The sequence below is a fragment of the Lycorma delicatula genome, chromosome 1 (assembly GCF_047948215.1).
Source record: "Lycorma delicatula isolate Av1 chromosome 1, ASM4794821v1, whole genome shotgun sequence".
Taxonomy (NCBI): Eukaryota; Metazoa; Arthropoda; class Insecta; order Hemiptera; family Fulgoridae; genus Lycorma; species Lycorma delicatula.
The window spans coordinates 124836983-124855246 of record NC_134455.1 but is presented as its reverse complement, the minus strand read 5'-3'; the positions used below and the strand labels follow the sequence as shown (position 1 = coordinate 124855246).

The 18264-nt window shown below is 29.9% G+C and overlaps 1 protein-coding gene across 1 annotated transcript in view; it reads left to right on the top strand.

The window, feature by feature from the left end:
• The window catches only part of LOC142321874 (N-acetyl-D-glucosamine kinase-like), an 84842-nt gene extending 68693 nt beyond the window's left edge, over positions 1-16149 (top strand). Inside the window, exons 6-8 of the mRNA XM_075360346.1 lie at positions 2481-2610; positions 7558-7732; positions 15678-16149. Of these exons, the coding sequence (XP_075216461.1) occupies positions 2481-2610; positions 7558-7732; positions 15678-15950 (578 nt within the window). The 3' untranslated portion in view covers positions 15951-16149. The remainder of the gene's footprint in view (positions 1-2480; positions 2611-7557; positions 7733-15677) is intronic.
• Positions 16150-18264: the final 2115 nt, after the last annotated feature.

Below are 18264 nucleotides of genomic sequence, written 5' to 3'. Positions count from 1 at the left end.
AACTAAAGAAAATTAAACCGAAATTAAACTAGAAAATCCAAAAATAATATGATTCTAAATTATAATTTTCAATTAATATTAAATAATCAGATATTTCATCAAATCTGTTACGTATACACATATGTAATGCCTATTAAATTACATGATACACATTTTTAAAAGTACATAAAATTTTATTTCACTATTAACTTATGTTTTTTTCACTCTTTTTAATTGTTTTTATTGAATTATTAATTATTGTAAAAACCCTTTTACAATCACAGGTTAATAATTATTGATAAATCAATATATTTAAATTAAAAAAAAAAAAAGTTAAAAAGAAGGATTAAGTCTGATTCGAACCAATGTGCTCCCCCTTGTAAGATCCAAATATTTCATTAATTAAAATTTTATTTGGCTGTTACTCTGGAACCAATGAAAATAAGTACCACTTATGATATATCGTTGAAAATCTCTCAATGAGAGCTTATTACTGCAGATCCAAATTCTAAATCCATTTTTTTTGGATTTTGGGCATTTTTTGGACACTTTTGGTTCAGTCAATTGTAATTAAAAGGGGAGGCGCACGACTAGATGTTACAATAGTCCTAAATCCAAAATTTCAACATCCTATGGCTAATCGTTTTTTAGTTATGCAAGGTACATACTTGCGTACAGATGTCATGCCAAAACTAGTCAAAATGGATTCAGGATTGTCAAAATGGATATCCATTGAAAAGTAAAAACTGAAATTTTTCACAATCGCAATATTTATTTTACTTTGTACAAGTAAAAAATTAACTGTACATATCTTACGCATTTAAACTTTGCAATTAAAGATAAACCACTTTTTTTCATTGAAATTTGTGTTTTTTTTTATAGTAGAATATTTATTTTGGAATAAATACATTTACAAAATATTTTATTTTATTCTATTGAATATGTTTAAAAAGTATGCCAGATTTTAATTGTCTATGTAAATAATTATATTTGTACATTTTATAGTGTTTGAGTGTATTGGTACCTTTTTTTGACTGAAAATTAAAGAAAAATATGTTGATATGTAATATAGATTCTAATTATATTTTAATTTCTCTTAGAATGCTTTTCCTTCTCATCTGAATATTGTAGTCTATTTCTGTAATTATATTGAATCAACACCAGCCCTGAAACTGCCCCATTACTTGGAAACTCCAGAAACTAAATTAACTCTTTTACTTAGACTTTAACCCAATTCTTTATTAGTTTATTAATTAGATGTGTTAGGCATTGGATGCACTAAACCACTCACGTCCATGGGTGTATTGGTGTACAACAAAAGTTATTTCCTAATATACCGTGAATGCATTGATATGTAATATGTCTTTCAAAATGAGTACTGCATGACAAGTGGTTACATCAGTTCCTATATCTTAAAAAAAAATTGTTTTTTAAAAAATAAGGTATTCTATCTTCCTTGTTTTTAACTTTTATTATGAACAACTTTGCTTTTATTCAAGTCTAAACACAATAAACATAGTTATGAAATTTATTATTTTGCTGCTAAAATAGTTTGTTCTTTAAATCTTAGTGAATATATCATCTTTTAGAAAAAACAAAGAGAAAAACATGTTTTGAAAACAGTAAATCAAATAAAAAAGAAAATAAACAAATAATTTAATCTGAAATTATTTCCATTTATTGACAAGAATGGAAAGCTGACGTTCTAACTCCTTTTCTTAACACTTTACCCCTACAGATTTTTTTTTAAATATAGAAACTTATTATTATTCTATAAAAATTGTTTTCTCATGTTGGTATGTTAGCAATACCAGAAAAAAACTACATTAAAGTATCATTTTTTTGTGTTAAAAGAGTTCACTTTTTTGACAGCAATGAGTTATTCAAATTATAATCTTATTGTTTAGTTTTAGTTTCATGAAAAATCTTTCTCATCTCATTTTGTAAACTAATAGATTTTGTTTTTTGATAGGAGTAAGCAGGGGACTGTTTGAATATTATCATTCTACAAAAAAATCATTTAAACTAAAAAACAAAAAGCTTTCAGAGCTTAAACTAAATTGGATTTTAGGAGTAATGTACGGGTAGGCACTGCAGTTTTAGGTTTAGTTATTTTTACAATTTCCAGGTGAGAAAAGTGTTTCTAAAGAAGCCATGTCAGTTGGCACACAGCCTCATTGATGGGACAGGAACCTCTTTAAGTTGCTGTTCTATCAGACAATCAAATTAGATGGTTAGCATAGTGTTATGGATGAAATAAGTGCTATGGCTGACATGATTTTTATTGAACCCATAGATGAATTATTTGTGGAACATCAGGTGTTTTAACCATTTTCCCCAGAAAAAAAATTGAAAATAAATAAAAATTGATGTATGTAATATATGAATTTTTATTTATCAATTTTTTTTCATTTTATATATATAAATGTACGATTAGAAAAATTTGTATAAATAAATTACTCTCTAGAGCAATATATTTGTCAATTTTTTTTTGTTTTTAGCATATTGGATAGCTTGGAAAGCAATAAAAATTTATTATGATGAACAAGATGGATTTAAGAATCCACCAAATGGATTAAACACAACATTTATATGGCAAATTATTCAGTCTTATTTTAATATTAAATCAAGGTAATTGTTTTAGATTCATGTTTTTTCCATAATAAGAATATGAATTAATCTTAGTTTAAGTAATATATATATATATATATAGATTTTAATAGAATTCTTTTGGTCCTGTGTGGGTATTTTATACCCTTTATGCATATAAAATGAAATCCTCAAGCTAGCCTATATGTAGAATTGCAACCTTACCAAATCAAGTAGTCCCTAATTTACTGCTGCAAGGTAATTTCAGTTCAGTGCAACAGATAAAACTAACAAAAAGCTGATGTAGTCTTCATTGTACCTATTCAGAGAAGAAGAAATCAAGCATAGCATAGCAAAAGGTTGTTGGTGGAAGAGGGGTGTTCAACATGTACAGAGATTGTGAGCCTCTTGAAAAATCAGCATGTTGATCTTTTGTCCTGAAATAAATACCTGTTTATGATAAGATGTAATCATTTTTTTGTCTTCAGTCATTTGACTGGTTTGATGCAGCTCTCCAAGATTCCCTATCTAGTGCTAGTCGTTTCATTTTGGTATACCCCCTACATCCTACATCCCTAACAGTTTGTTTTACATATTCCAAACGTTGTCTGCCTGCACAATTTTTTCCTTCTACCTGCCCCTCCAACATTAAAGCGACTATTCCAGGATGCCTTAATATGTGGCCTGTAAGTCTGTCTCTTCTTTTAACTTTATTTTTCCAAATGCTTCTTTCTTTATCAATTTGCCGCAACACCTCTTCATTTGTTACTTTATCCACCCATCTGATTTTTAACATTCTCCTATAGCACCACATTTCAAAAGCTTCTAATCTTTTCTTCTCAGATACTCCAATCGTCCAAGTTTCACTTCCATATAAAGCGACCCTCCAAACATATACTTTCAAAAATCTTTTCCTGGCATCTAAATTAATTTTTGATGTAAACAAATTATATTTCTGACTGAAGGGTCGTTTCGCCTGTGCTATTCGGCATTTTATATCGCTACTACTTTGGCCATCTTTAGTAATTCTACTTCCCAAATAACAAAATTCTTCTACCTCCATAATCTTTTCTCCTCCTATTTTCACATTCAGTGGTCCATATTCGTTATTTCTACTACACTTCATTACTTTCGTTTTGTTCTTGTTTATTTTCATGCGGTAGTTCTTGCGTAGGACTGCATGCCATTCATTGTTTCTTCTAAATCCTTTTTACTCTTGGCTACAATTACTATATCATCAGAAAATCGTAGCATCTTTATCTTTTCACCTAGTACTGTTACTCCAAATCTAAATTGTACTTTAACATCATTAACTGCTAGTTCTATGTAAAGATGGATAGGGATTATCCTTGTCGGACTCTTTCTTATTACGGCCTTTCTTATTACGGCTTCTTACTTATGGTCTTCAATTATTACTGTTGCTGTTTGGTTCCTGTAAATGTTAGCAATTGTTCTTCTATCTCTGTATTTGAACCCTAATCTTTTTAAAATGTTGAACATTTTATTCCAGTCTACGTTATCGAATGCCTTTTCTAGGTCTATAAATGCCAAGTATGTTGGTTTGTTTTTCTTTAATCTCCCTTCTACTATTAATCTGAGGCCTAAAATTGCTTCCCTTGTTCCTATACTTTTTCTGAAACCAAATTGGTTTTCTCCTAACACTTCTTCCACTCTCCTTCAATTCTTCTGTACAGAATTCTAGTTAAGATCATTAATCAATTCAAGTGTTTTTCAGTAATTTTATTTATATACTGAACTGAGAATAGGGCCACAAGTTTCAAAATATGTTTCTAAATAAGTTATTTTGAGTTTTAGCACTTGATTTTTTTTTCCTTAATTGATGTTTTATCCTTCCTATTGGTAACATCCAGGAAGTTTTAGAAATTGAAGTTTATTAAAATTATTTATCACCAAAGCCATGTTTAATTAATCACTTCCAATAGATTACTGATGTTAAAATATACTGAGTGTAGTTTCACTGCTTGTTATTATTGGCTTGTTGTGAGTGGCTAATAACCACAGTATTATTAGTATTGCTTAGAAATTAGCAGAAAAGTACCACTGGAGCAGGGAAGACTATTCTTGTAGCGAGGAATAGTCGTCTCCTTGCAGAGTTCAAAGTGCTTTTCTTATAAAAGTTGTTGAATATTTTACAAACTTGAGAATTAGTCTTGAATACTCTCCAAATTTTATTCTTGAGTAAGTAATAATTAAATAGTGATAGTGTACTTGATTGAAATTTCCCAAAAAAATCTCTTACTAATGTTTTAAGTTTTATGTGCCTTACAAAAGAAGCATTAAGACAAGTTGAAAATTAATTACTATGTAATTGCAAGGTTGGATTGTTGGTATTTCAAATTCTTTTTTTTTATTTATTATTTTGTAATCAGTCATCTGACTGGTTTGATTCTGTTGTCCATTCTTTTCTTTACTGTTCTGTATAATTTTTATTATTTATTATTTATTTTTATTTTAACCATAAAAAATTACAAACAGAACACTTTTGCTAGTTAGTTGTGTTCAGTGCAAAATGACATAATGTTTCTGTAATAAAACTATTGAAAATTAGATAGATTTTTTTAAAATCATGAATGATAGGGGTAATTAGGGGTAATTACGTTTGAAAATCATTCAGTTATGAGCACAGTACTGGAACTAATTATTGATTATTGTTTTCATAAAGGCTGTTTTTAAGACCTCATATCATTTGTAAAAAATCATTTCTTTATTTTCATTAAAAAATTGAAATTAAGTAATTTAGATGAACATAATTTAAAAAAATCTGACATAGACAACACATGACTTCATTGTACGCCTATTAAATTACATATACACATATTTTACTGCACTTCATTTAAACTTATTTCATTTGGAAGTGAGATATAATCCTCCAACTCTTTAATAAAGTGGACAGTTACGCAATTTCATTGTGGTGGACACCACACTACATCACATTTTTTTGTGGTATCCATATCAGCATTTTATATTAGTTTATATATTAATTTTGTTTCATATCACTCAAGTAGTTATGTGGTGTAAGTAAGAACATGTCAGAAACAAAACCATGCACACATTGGTTCGAATCCGACTTCATATACACATATTTTTTTTAACTTTCTTTATTTAATTTAAAAATATTGATTTATTAATAATTATTAACCCCTTTGTAAAAATTTTTTAATTAAAATGAAAAATACATAAAATTTTATTTCACTAATAACTTCTGATTTAAAAAAAATGTTTTTTTCTTATTGTTATTATTGAATTATTTATTTTAAAAACAGTTTTTATAATTGGAGATTAATAATTATTAATGAATCGGTAATTTAAATTTAAATAAAAATAGTTTTTAAAAAATATATATGAAGTCAGATACGAATTGATGTACCTTCCCCTTGTAAGAACCAGATATTTCATTTATTTGAATTTTATTTGGCTATAACTCTGGAACCAATGAAAATAAGTACCACTTATGATAAATAGTTGAAAAGCTCTCAATGAACCCTTATTACCACAGTTAAGAAAAAGTAAAAATCTAGATTTTTTCGATTTTGGGCTTTTTTGGACACTTTTGGTCCAATCAATTGCAATCAAAAGAGGAGGTGCGCAACTAAGTATTACAACCGTCCTAAATCCAAAATCCAAAATTTCAACATTCTACGGCTTATCATTGTTGAGTTATGCAAGATAAATATGTCCTTACAGAAGTCACACTGAAACTAGTTAAAATGGATTCAAGGATTGTCAAAATGGTATTTCCACTGAAATCTGAAAACCGAAATTTTTCGCAATTACAATACTTTCCCTATTTCGTACGAGAAAATAAAAATAATCAGTGTTGCTGATTATGGTGATGCTGGTGAAGACTTTGCAAGTCTTCACCAGCATCACTTCTTCACAAAGTCACACACACAAAGTCTTCACCAGGAAAAAATTATTGGAATGAATTAACTGCCAAATATAATCATCAGCTTGCATGTCTCTTAATCAAGCAACTGTTTTTACAAAATAATTTTCAGTTAGTGATTGGATATGGAACTGAGGACATGTTGTGTTAGCAAATGTAGTTTGATCAATTTAGATAGCAAGATGAGTAATATAACACTAAATTACTAGATCTAGCTACAAGTTCAAATGATTCAGCCACTAAAAACTTAAGACATTGTCTCAAAGTAATAGAATAGGATATTCATTTAATGAAACAGTCCTCTTTTTGGAAGTGCTTACTATAGTGGATGTGTTTAATTAAAAAATGAACAGTCTGGTGTAAGAATAAAGTTGCTGTTTTTAAGGCTATCATAGAATTGTTTAGTTAAAACACTTTAATTTAATTTTTTCGAAAAAATTTATTGATGGAAATTTTTATAGTTAAGTCTCTAAAGAGTATAGGTGTGCAATGCTCAGGTGTCAATTCATGAGATATAACTGTTCATGAAACAATTAGATCGTTGTAGCAGGGGTCTAATGAACGTAATTTATCGTGGTGAACTCTGGATTAAAAAGGTGTTTAAGCTATAAGGTTTAATTTCTGATACACTCTACTCTTGGTACAGAGTACCTGGGATATTATAAAGATAAATGTTAAATATAAAATCTTTTCTTGTTAGTCAAGTAAAAAAATAAAGACACCAATTGTTATTGTTATTATTATGATTATTGTTATAATACATGTTTGTTCAACCCGCTGGTTTAGTCTAGTGGTTAAACTTGCCATTCTAAAATCAGCTGATTTTCAAAGTTGATAGTTCTAAGGTTGGAGTCCTTGTAAAGGCAGTAGTTACTTTTACATGGATCTGATGGCTAGACTGTGGATACTGGTGTTCTTTGGTGGTATGTCAGGCCTGGCAAGCCAGTAGCATAAATTGCATTTGCCTATACAAACACACCCAGATCCTGCAGTAGCTGGAAAACTGGTTAGAGGAAACAAACAAACAAACATGTTTGATTAAAAAAAGTAATAAATAATAATCTTTATTTTTAATTTTATAGGTTTGATATCCTACCTTACTTGTACAGTAATTTTGAAAAGTCAAAGTTAGCAGGATTGTGTAGAGAAGTGGCTAAAGGAGCTGAAAGTGGAGATCCACTTTGCCAGTGGCTGTTTAATGAGGCTGGTATTCTTATTGCACGATTTATTCTTGCATTAGCAGCAAAATGTGATAAAGTAAGTTGAGATCTCTGTTTTTTTTTGTTTTTTTTTGTAATCAGATGTGGTTTAGAGAAAGAGATTGAATTAGAAAAAGATTGAAACTCTAGTGTTACATATAAGAAATACATTCATACTTTTTATCTACTACAATACATTAACAATTTGACAATTGACAATTTGATTTAAAAAATCAAAAACTTTTTATTTTTTCTCATGAATTATTTTTGACAATTTAGTCTCTTCCTTTACAGTTCTGTGACCAAAATCAAAACCAAAGGTTTTACTAAAACATTTAGCTTTTAAATGATAGCTTTTTTGTATGGGAGTTCGAAATAATTGATTATTTAATTTTGATTGCGGGAGTTCAATCAAAATAAGCTTACTAGCAGTTCGCTACCTACCATCAAAATTCATAATGCACTTAGTAGAAACATTGTAACTAACTTCATTTGTCATTATTATAAAAAGCAGCACTTCTAGGACTAAACTGAGAAACATAAAAACTAATTCAGTTACTGATGACACATTTCAGTTAGGAAAGACAACTCATTTCTTTCTCTTAATATAATACAGTTAGATTTAATTCTTACCAGCTCTGAATCTAAATTGATTTGGATCTAATAGCTTACTTGATTTAGAGAAATAGTTCAGTTGAGATTCTTCATTAGTTTCAAATACTCATAGCTTTAAAATTTAGAGAAAACAAACAGGTCTGTAACATTTAGGAAGGTAAAAACCCCCTTGACCTTTCTCATAAATTGGTTGTATTTTTGACACCTTCATAAATTTTGTTGAATTTCCGGAGTTGGATCATTTATTAGTACACTTTGTAAAAGTTCCATGTGAAATCGTATGTCTTGATTCAACATTCAAGTCATGGTGTATATATAATATTTTCTCACAGGCTTCATTCCAAATACTTTTTGTTTCTCAGATCAATTGATAAAAATTAAAATAAAAAACTATATTACAATTTCATCACAAACTAATTTAATAATAATAAAGTGTGCTTTTTCAGACAATAATGTACAGAAATAAATAATCACATAAAAAACAGCTACTCTCAGCACACAGTGGCATGACCAAAGCGCCAGACTCTTAAAAAAAAACTTTTTTTGGTTACCTGAAGACACCAAAATAAAAATTATATATGTATTTCCAAAAAAAGAAAGAAAATAACTAAAATATAAACTGAAATTTTTTTATACATTTATACATTATTTACAGATATTAAAACTGTTTGTCCTTTATCAATATTAATGTTTCATGTAATATAAATTGCAATTATTCACTTAGTACCTTATCATTACAAAACATAATTAGGCCTAAAAAAAATCCTATGACTAATAAAATAATTACAAACAAATAAATTATTTAGAAAAAAAATAACAGAAGTGGGATATTAATTCAATATATCCATAACTAATCAAACATTTACTAAAAAATAGCAATATAATTAGATTTACATCTAACAATGTTGTTCCATTCATAATTTTATTTTTTTTAATTATTCTGTTAAATTTGTTATACCACAATAATCAGTAGCTTATGTTTTTTCTATTAGCATTTAACTCCTTCATTAGAAATCCTTTCAAAATGCACGATGACATGATAACATATAAAGTTTCTGGCAGTTACAAAGTTAATTAATTATCACCTCAACCATCCACTTATTTATTTTATCTTTAATATAAACAATTAATTACAAAAATTTTAATTTTATTTATTAAAAGTAGTTATTTTCAAACAATTAATCTATCATTTGTTTAACCGCTAATTATTTATTTACATACCCTCACCTTTGTTCCATAAATAGAAATGTAATGTAGTGATTTTATCAGCCGTCCTGAGCTTCTAAGAGCTAAACTCAATTCCGTCTCCCATCTGATCACAAAGTCTTTACACATTCACTTGCTCGCTTGCTCATACATATATCCCATACTTGTACCCATAAATATATCTTACATATATTAATCTACATATATGTAAGATACATATATGAATCTACATATATGTAAGATACATATATGTGTAATCTTACATATATTACACACTTTCTTTTTTCTTCTTTCTTCCTCTTATCCCTTTGCTTCCTTTTTTCTCTTATTCTCCCCTTTTTTTTTATTTTCTTCAAAAAACCTAATAATTAAATTTCACGATCAGCCATCCTGTATACTTCCTTGCTTCACAAACATACTCTAATACTTCCCAGTCTCAAACAATTAACCTCATTGACATCCAACACACTTTCACCAAACCACTTTCTTCTAACATCTCATAAAATTGGGAAGTTCCCAAAAAATCAGCTGTATATTCAAGTTTCTATAGGTTACATATTGAACACAAGCACCTCCATTCTTCCCCGTGCGGCCCATTATTTAAACTAAGTTGCCTACATCTAACTCTAAAAATTACACTTATAAATGACGTACTCTACATATTTGTAATATATAACTTATATACCCTAAATTCCAAATCAAACTTTAATACAAAACATTATATTTAGCTCATTGTACCCATTCAATCCACTTACTCCTTGCTTTCTCCTTAATCCTTCCCAATATGTAAGGGCTGTTTTTTTTTCAACCTTCGATGGATCTAAATAAACAAGAGTTAGACAGAAGCCAGGTCTGCACATCATGTGATTGCGTTCCCCCTCTACTAGAGAATTGAACATGGTCGCTACTATCAATACTCCTGTCAAGCACACTTGGCAGTTGTGAAATGTGTTAGGTTTTCTGCAAGCAGAAGTATTTAGTGCCGCTGAAATCCATCGCAGAATGAGCCTAGTGCATGGTGAAAACATTTTGACTGATAATAGTTTGTGGGAATGGTGTAGGAAATTTAAAGAAGAGCAAACGGACATCCATGATGAAGGTGAACAAAAATGCAACTCTGTCACTACTGTACACCTGGTTGAGCGTGTTGATGATTTTGTCCGCAACAAATGGAAGTTTATGATTAGTGAACTTTCTGCAGAGCCCAGAAATTTCAAGATCTTCTTTTGTACACAATTGTGACTAAAAACCTAGGTTACCAGAAAATGTGTGCACTTTGGGTCCAAAAATGTTGAGTGACAATCAAAAACGCAGTGAATGGCGTCAGTCTTAATGTTTCTGATGTATTACGATAATAGGGGGGAAGAGTTTTAAAGTCTACTGTTACTGGCAACGAGACCTGGATCCAGTATGACAATCCAGTAACCAAAGAACAGTCTAAGCAGTGGATGCACACTTCTTCTCCAAACAAGCCGAAAAAATTCAAAGAGACACTACAGTTTGTAAAGTTTTTTAAAGTTCAAAACAACAGCTACAGTTTGTTGGGACCATAAAGGCATCTTGTTGGTGGACTTTATGGAGCAGAGGACAACAGTAATAAAGGAAGTTTATTGTAAATCTTTACATCACCTTCAGCGATCCAGAACAAAGAGGCATACATCCGGTGTGGTTTTGATTCATGATAATGTATGACCGCACTGTGCCAATGTGATGCAAGACCTTCTCAAACAATTCAAGAGGGAAGTTTTCGACCATCCACCGTATAATTCAGACCTAGCACCTAACGATTTTCACCTCTTTCAATAATTGAAGGCACGGTTGGGCAAACAACACTTTGCCACCAACAAAAACTTCAGGAGACTGTCAAGACGTACCTTACCTCACTGGCGGCAAACTTCTTTGAAGAGGGCATCGGAAAGCTGATGTCACTATACTACAAATGCCTCAGTCATTTTGGTTACTATATAAAAAATAAGTTAAATATTACTCAACTTTTAGTAATAAAATCATTTTTTTATGTCAATGTCTTTTTTTTATAGCTCATCAGAGGTTGAAAAAAGCATTGCCCTCATAAAATTTAGCCACTCTCTCCATTACTTTTTATTATTATATAACCAAAAATCATTTATTTGACAATTCTTGCCACTATTTAAACTTATCATCCACTTCCTTCATTACAGTAAGTTTGGCTAATTTTCTTGGCAGTCTGTGATCTGGTAGTTAAAAACTTTCAATGTATAGTTATTATGTAAATTTAAAGAAAATTTTGACTAAATCCACACTGGTTTCATATATATATATATAATAATTAGACATACTGAAAGGCATTCCTAGGATTTTTGTGTGAAAACTCGTTATAATATGATTTTCATTTTGGATGATTTTTCAATTTATGCTGCATCTATAACTTTACCTACTGGTGAGAGGCTGCTCCAAAACACTTTAATCTGTGTAGAATCTTGGTGTAAAATGACTGGATTCATATTTTCTCCTGAGAAGATGATGAAGGGAACATGATCACTCTCAACTCTTTTTAAACAGTGAACCATTTGAAACATGCACACAGGTTGCTTGCATTATGGTTTGACCAGCAACTAACTTGGTTAATTCATTTAAAATAAGGTGATGGTAAAATGTCTAAAAATGCTATATATGCTGAGAGTTCTATCCAATACTGTGGAGCAATCTTGTATGCATATTGCGCTTCTACTGAGCTCTGATCCGTTCCTGCTTAGACTATAACTGCATGGCTTATTCATTAGCACGAGCCACTGCTCTAAAGATGTACAATGCAGTCCACTATGTATTTATCTTTTGTGGCTACAGGTGCGTTTTGTTCAAGCCCTGTGTTAAGTCTACTAATAGACACTAGTGAGCCATCTCTTTGTAATAGATGAAACCAAATAACCTGCTCCTATATAGCTTGCATTAAAGCACAACTAAATAATCCTATCTTTGATTCGATGTTCTCCAACTATGTTAATCGATATGAGGAACAGCCAAGATTTACTGCTCTGCTAGTCATCAGAGCTCATCTCCTTTTCTTGACTCTAAATATACAATTACCTCCAGTACTTCCTATTATTCAACATATTATTACTTGGCGGCATTCTCTCGTGAATTATTGCTTTAATAATTTTAAAGCAAAAAATTTGTTTTAATTAATTCTGGGCCTTCCCAGTTCTGCCAGTTTTTTTGTCATGGGGCTGTTTGTGATTAACAAGGCCTTAGATATACCTAGCCCAACATTCCGACACGTACTTGTTTGTTGTTCTTCCAGTTAATAATAATAGTAATAGTAATGGGAACAGTGAGTGCTAATGTGATCTGGTAGAAAATAAAGTTAAACCCACAGTAAGGAGGAAAAGCCCTAGTTCTTGCTCAAAAAGAATAATTCTTCTGCATGTTAATGCCCCTCCCCCCCATTTTATTCAAAAGACTCAGAAAGCTGTTCAAAAGTTGGGAATGTTGTCACATCTATCCTACAGTTCCTGATCTTGCATCATTAAATTTTTTGTTCTTTGCCCTCTCAGAGGTTTTACATGGCATTAAGTAGCCAATAATGAATAGGTCAAGAATGCAGTACAGTATGACAGTATTTCCTTATAATTGGAATATGAAAGATCACAGAAAGATGGAAAAGAGCCTAAATGTTTTCAAGGATTATGTTGAAAAATATTCAACATAATTAGTTAATTTCATTGTCATTGAATAAATAATAATTTTTCTAGTCATTTATCTTGCGCCGTTCTCGGCCGACCACGCTTTGCCCTGCACCAATGATGTGCCAAGAACGACACAAAAAAAATGAAAACTTTAAATGGTCTCATAAAATTATTACTAAAATGCTGAAATTGTTTGGTTTTTGGGGGATCGTTTTTAAATGAAATGAAATACAACGCTAAGAAATTTGAATGTTTGAACAAAGAAATTTTATTGACATAATTTATCTTAAAATTAATAATTCTTATATTAGATTCACCCTTTGATGCCGGCCAGACGCTCGCTACATCATAAAGAGAAAGTCATCTTCATACGCATTCGACTCTTCACCACGTTATTCATCTTCCGCCGTTCACAGCATACCCGGTCCCCGATCTTAATTTGTTGATCCTGCTTCTTCCAAGTCCAGACTGAGAGTGCCGTTCCCACACACTTACTAGCCGGCCAGAGAAAAAAAATAATTACTTTCCCCTTCCAACAAAGTTTCTTACGTTACAGATCGCATGCGCGAGAACTGCAACATCTTAACAATAATACACATCTACTTAACACTAGTAAAAAACACGTTACTCATGTTAAATCTAATACAATGTAAGCTTTATTTTTTATTCATGAGGTTTGACATGCCTCAATCTTTAATTATTGAACATATTGTACAATATTATTGTACATATTGGCTATTCTACAGCCAATTGCTATTGTAAACAGAGTGAAATGCCACTTACAGCTTACTGATGTAAAACATAAAGCTCAGTGAAGAAGGAAATGAGAAACCTCTTAACTCATCACTTTTCTCAATATGTCGGAAAACATGGTGTATGTTGTTATACTTGGGAATGTTTTTGTCAGTTTTGGATGGAAGTTACTGGTTTTCACATCACCATCAATTGCAGTCTAACAACAATATTAAACATATTTTTTTCCTTTTTGCTTGATGAATTAATTTAACATAGAAACGTTTAAGCTTGTACATAGGAATATGGAAATCAAATTTTTGTAGTATATAAAAAATTCCATGCCTAACTGGGATTTTAAGTTTGCAAGAATTGTTAATAAGTGACAACGCAATTTTGTAAAAAAATACGTACTTTGTAAAAAATGAAAATAAAACTATCATTATTATTATTTTATTATTATTATTAGTATTTTTTTTTTTTTGTTCATGTGGGCATTGACTTCTACAGTAATTATCCCTTGTCACTTTCTTTAAAATAGAGTTTAAATCACCAAACAGGTTTGTCAGATGTAAGGGTGTAAAGGTAGGTCCTTTACATTTTATTAAAAACACAAAAATAACAATATATGAAGCATTTAAACACACTTATAACAGAACACTCATAACATTTACAGGGTGCAAAGACCCTGATACTAAATAAAATACAAAAATAAACACATTAAAAATAAATAAATAATATTACAAACATTTAAAAAAAATTTTTAAAACTTGATCATTTTAATTATATTTTAGTTAAATTATTATCATACATTGCATGAGTTTAATTAGTAGGTTAATTTGGATTTCAAAAGATAACATCATATATAGAAATTTCTAATATATTTATAAAATGTCAAAAAAAATTTTCAATCAAACATTTATTATACAAAGTGATGAAATAGTGAAGTTTTTATTTCATTTACTTAATTAACTATCACAACTTTCAACAAACATTTTTATGAGTTTTTATAAAAGATTTCTCATTCGATCCATCTCTGACCGTAGTAACTGTGCAAAATTTCATCAGTAGTCCATGTCAGGAAGTATGTTAAATTATTACACCCACACCCTTAATTTACCCCTGTACAGGGAGGATGTTTGCAAATTTAGTGGTGGAATATTGTATTGTCACCCAACCTTAGTAAATGTCCACAATTTCATCAACTGGCAATGTCAGGAAGTATGTTAAATTAAGAATGCAAGATTTGAGGACAAACATGAAAAAAAACATTGTGAGTTAAAGAAAAGCAAGTAAAAATTGAAAGTTTGGACAATACCAGATGATTAAATAAAATCCATGTCTGTACAAAAAACTACTTCACATTGAAAATTCTTAAGTAAAAAATTTGCATTGTCTTACAGACTACTCCAATCCTCCAAGTTTCACTTCCATATAAAGCGACGCTCCAAACATATACTTCAAAAATACTTTCAAAAATCTTTTCCTGACATTTAAATTAATTTTTGATGTAAACAGATTAAATTTCTGATTGAAGGCAGAAATATTATTATAAAATATTATATATCATTATAATGATATATTATATATCATTTTATAAAATATTATAAAATGATATATGATAGATTTAACAAAGACTGAACTTCATGGAAATAAATTTACAAGACAATTGCTAAAGGAAAAATGAATTAACTTTACACAATGAATGTTGAATCTTTTAAAAGTAACTGTATATGATTTTATAAATTTTGTTATCTTCATGTTTCATTTTATTTGTATTTGTAGGATGTGCTGGATCAGGAAGGTGGCCTGCCTATAGTATGTGTTGGATCTGTGTGGAAAAGTTGGAAGTATTTAGAACCTGGTTTTTCCCATGAACTACAAACAAATACTTCAAAAATTATTCTGAAACAGTTAAGTCTTCTTAGATTAATGGTTAAAGTGGCGACAGGTGCTGTATACCTTGGAGCAAAGGCAATCAGTTATAACTTACCGCGAAAATATTCAGATAATTACCACGTGTTTTATCATTATGTAAGAAAAGAGTTGGCTCACTGATGTTTTATTTGTGTGTTATACAAATTATTTTATAAATATGTAGGTTGTAAAAATTGTTGATTTAACTTTAAAATTTTTAAAAGAAAAGTAATAAGGAAATTGCAAGATTAAAAGTAATCTTTTTTTTAAAGAAATGTAATATAAATAATTTTGTAATAGATAAAATAAATGACAATACTTCAATTTTATTATTTATTAACTCAACTTGTTCTGATTAACTTTCTGAGAAGTTTGACAATGTTAAACAACTTTTAAACCAACAGATAGAAAATTTTGATTTTATAAATGTTCATTGATGTTGAAAAACGAATTCTTTATATGCACAGTAAATTAACTCTTCAACCCAAAGTGCCTTTTGGAAGGACAACTGAAAATTTATAAAATAAATCAAGTAATAATATCTTGCTCTGAAATTCTCTTTTAGTGAAAGAAAACAGTAAAAAGTAGATGTTATTTTGGCCACTTAACAAAATAATGATATTCTAATATTATAATAATATAAATAATAATAATAATAATAATAATAATTTATTTTTCAAACTAAGAAAATATTTTTTAAGACAAACTACAATATCATTTACAATATACAACAGAGTTACAAATTAGACATAGCTTATGAATTATATAAATACGTCTGTTGACCTACAACTGTTTGTATCTGTAGCTTCTAATTGAATTACCACAGGCTCATAAGAGTAACTATAGTTTTCTAATTTAAAACTGATACAATAATTTATGATGAAATAATAAATTTTGTGATTTAATAATAATTTGGAAAATTAGATATTCCTTGAGGATAAGAGCGCTGTTTTAGGAGTTACCATCAATTTATTATTAAAACATTGAAGAATATTAGATACATAAATGAGGTCAGAAGTGGCTGAGTATAAATTTAACAATTACTATAAATTATAGAAGTATTAAAGATAGTGAAAATCATTCAGTTCGTCATTAGAAGTCAAAAGGTGATTCACGAAAGCCATAAGCTTTATGCTTCCCTAGGATAACTTGCCAATTTTAGTCACAATTGAATAAAAAAAGAACTCAACATTTTCATGCTGAATGAGTCAGCACTCAAGAGAAATTCTGAATGAATTTAAACCTAGACTATCTTTCATACAAAATGACAAAAAATTATAAACCTTTGGTGATAAGAGAAAAATCTACAAAAACACTCCTTCCGGGGTCTGGGAAGTACACAATTACCCTTGCTTCGAATATGTCTGTCAATTAGGCTATATTAAGAGCCTTATTTCCACTCCTAAGAAAGAAAAGTTTAAGTACCTTAAACAAGTATAAGTACCTCAAAGGGAGCAAGTTCAAGGAACAAAAAAAATGGGAAGAATGTGCCCTAGCTGGTATTCTACATATTTTATGTATAAGATGTTTTTGCCCTATCACTATAGGTTGGATTTTTATTAAAATACACACCACCCCAACACTCAATTACATATCTTAAACAAAATTCAACCATGTAAAGCATTTTTAGAATGCCAATCAGGCAGAACTCCCGAAGATAATAAAACTTTCTCACATAACATAACAATTCATTCTTTAGACTAAGAATATGTTTTTCCCATGAAAGATTGCAATGAATAGCTTACACCTAGATATTTCATACTATCAACTTGATCAATACTATCGCAACTACACTCGCCTGTGCTAGAGCAAGTGATATTATGATATCTAACAATCGAGTTGCTAGTTTTCTTACCCTTTAACTGGAAGGTTATATTTGGATTTAGATACATTTAACGTAATCCCATTTTTGGTTAACCACATCCTAATTTTAAATAAGTCCTCTTCGATAGATTTCAAAACTCGGTCAAAGCTTTTTTCTCTACAAAAAAGGGCAGTATCGTCTGCATATGAGGTAAAATAATCTTGAAATTTGCGAAAGCAGAAGTCATTAATATAAATTAGGAACAGAATTGGGCCCAAAACTGAACCCTGAGGAACACCGAATTTTAATACTCTCTTGTAGTGGGCGTATTTTTAACCTTTTGAGTTCTTTCCTTTTAGTAGGATTCAAACCAGTTAAAGGCTAAAACTCCTATACCTGCTTGCTCCATCGTATTTAATAAAGGCCTTCTGGATATTCAGAAAGAAGGTGCCAACTTTAGAATCTTCATTGATGCCATTTACCAATTGTGAGTCAAATTTAAGTAAAGCATTTTCAGAGCCAAATTTTTCTGAAAGCCAAATTGATTAACACTGAAAAAATTATTTTTATTAAGAAATTTAACCAGTCTTGACATTTCCAGAATCTTTGAAAATTATGAAAGCAAGCCTATGAGCCTAAAGTTCCCGACAT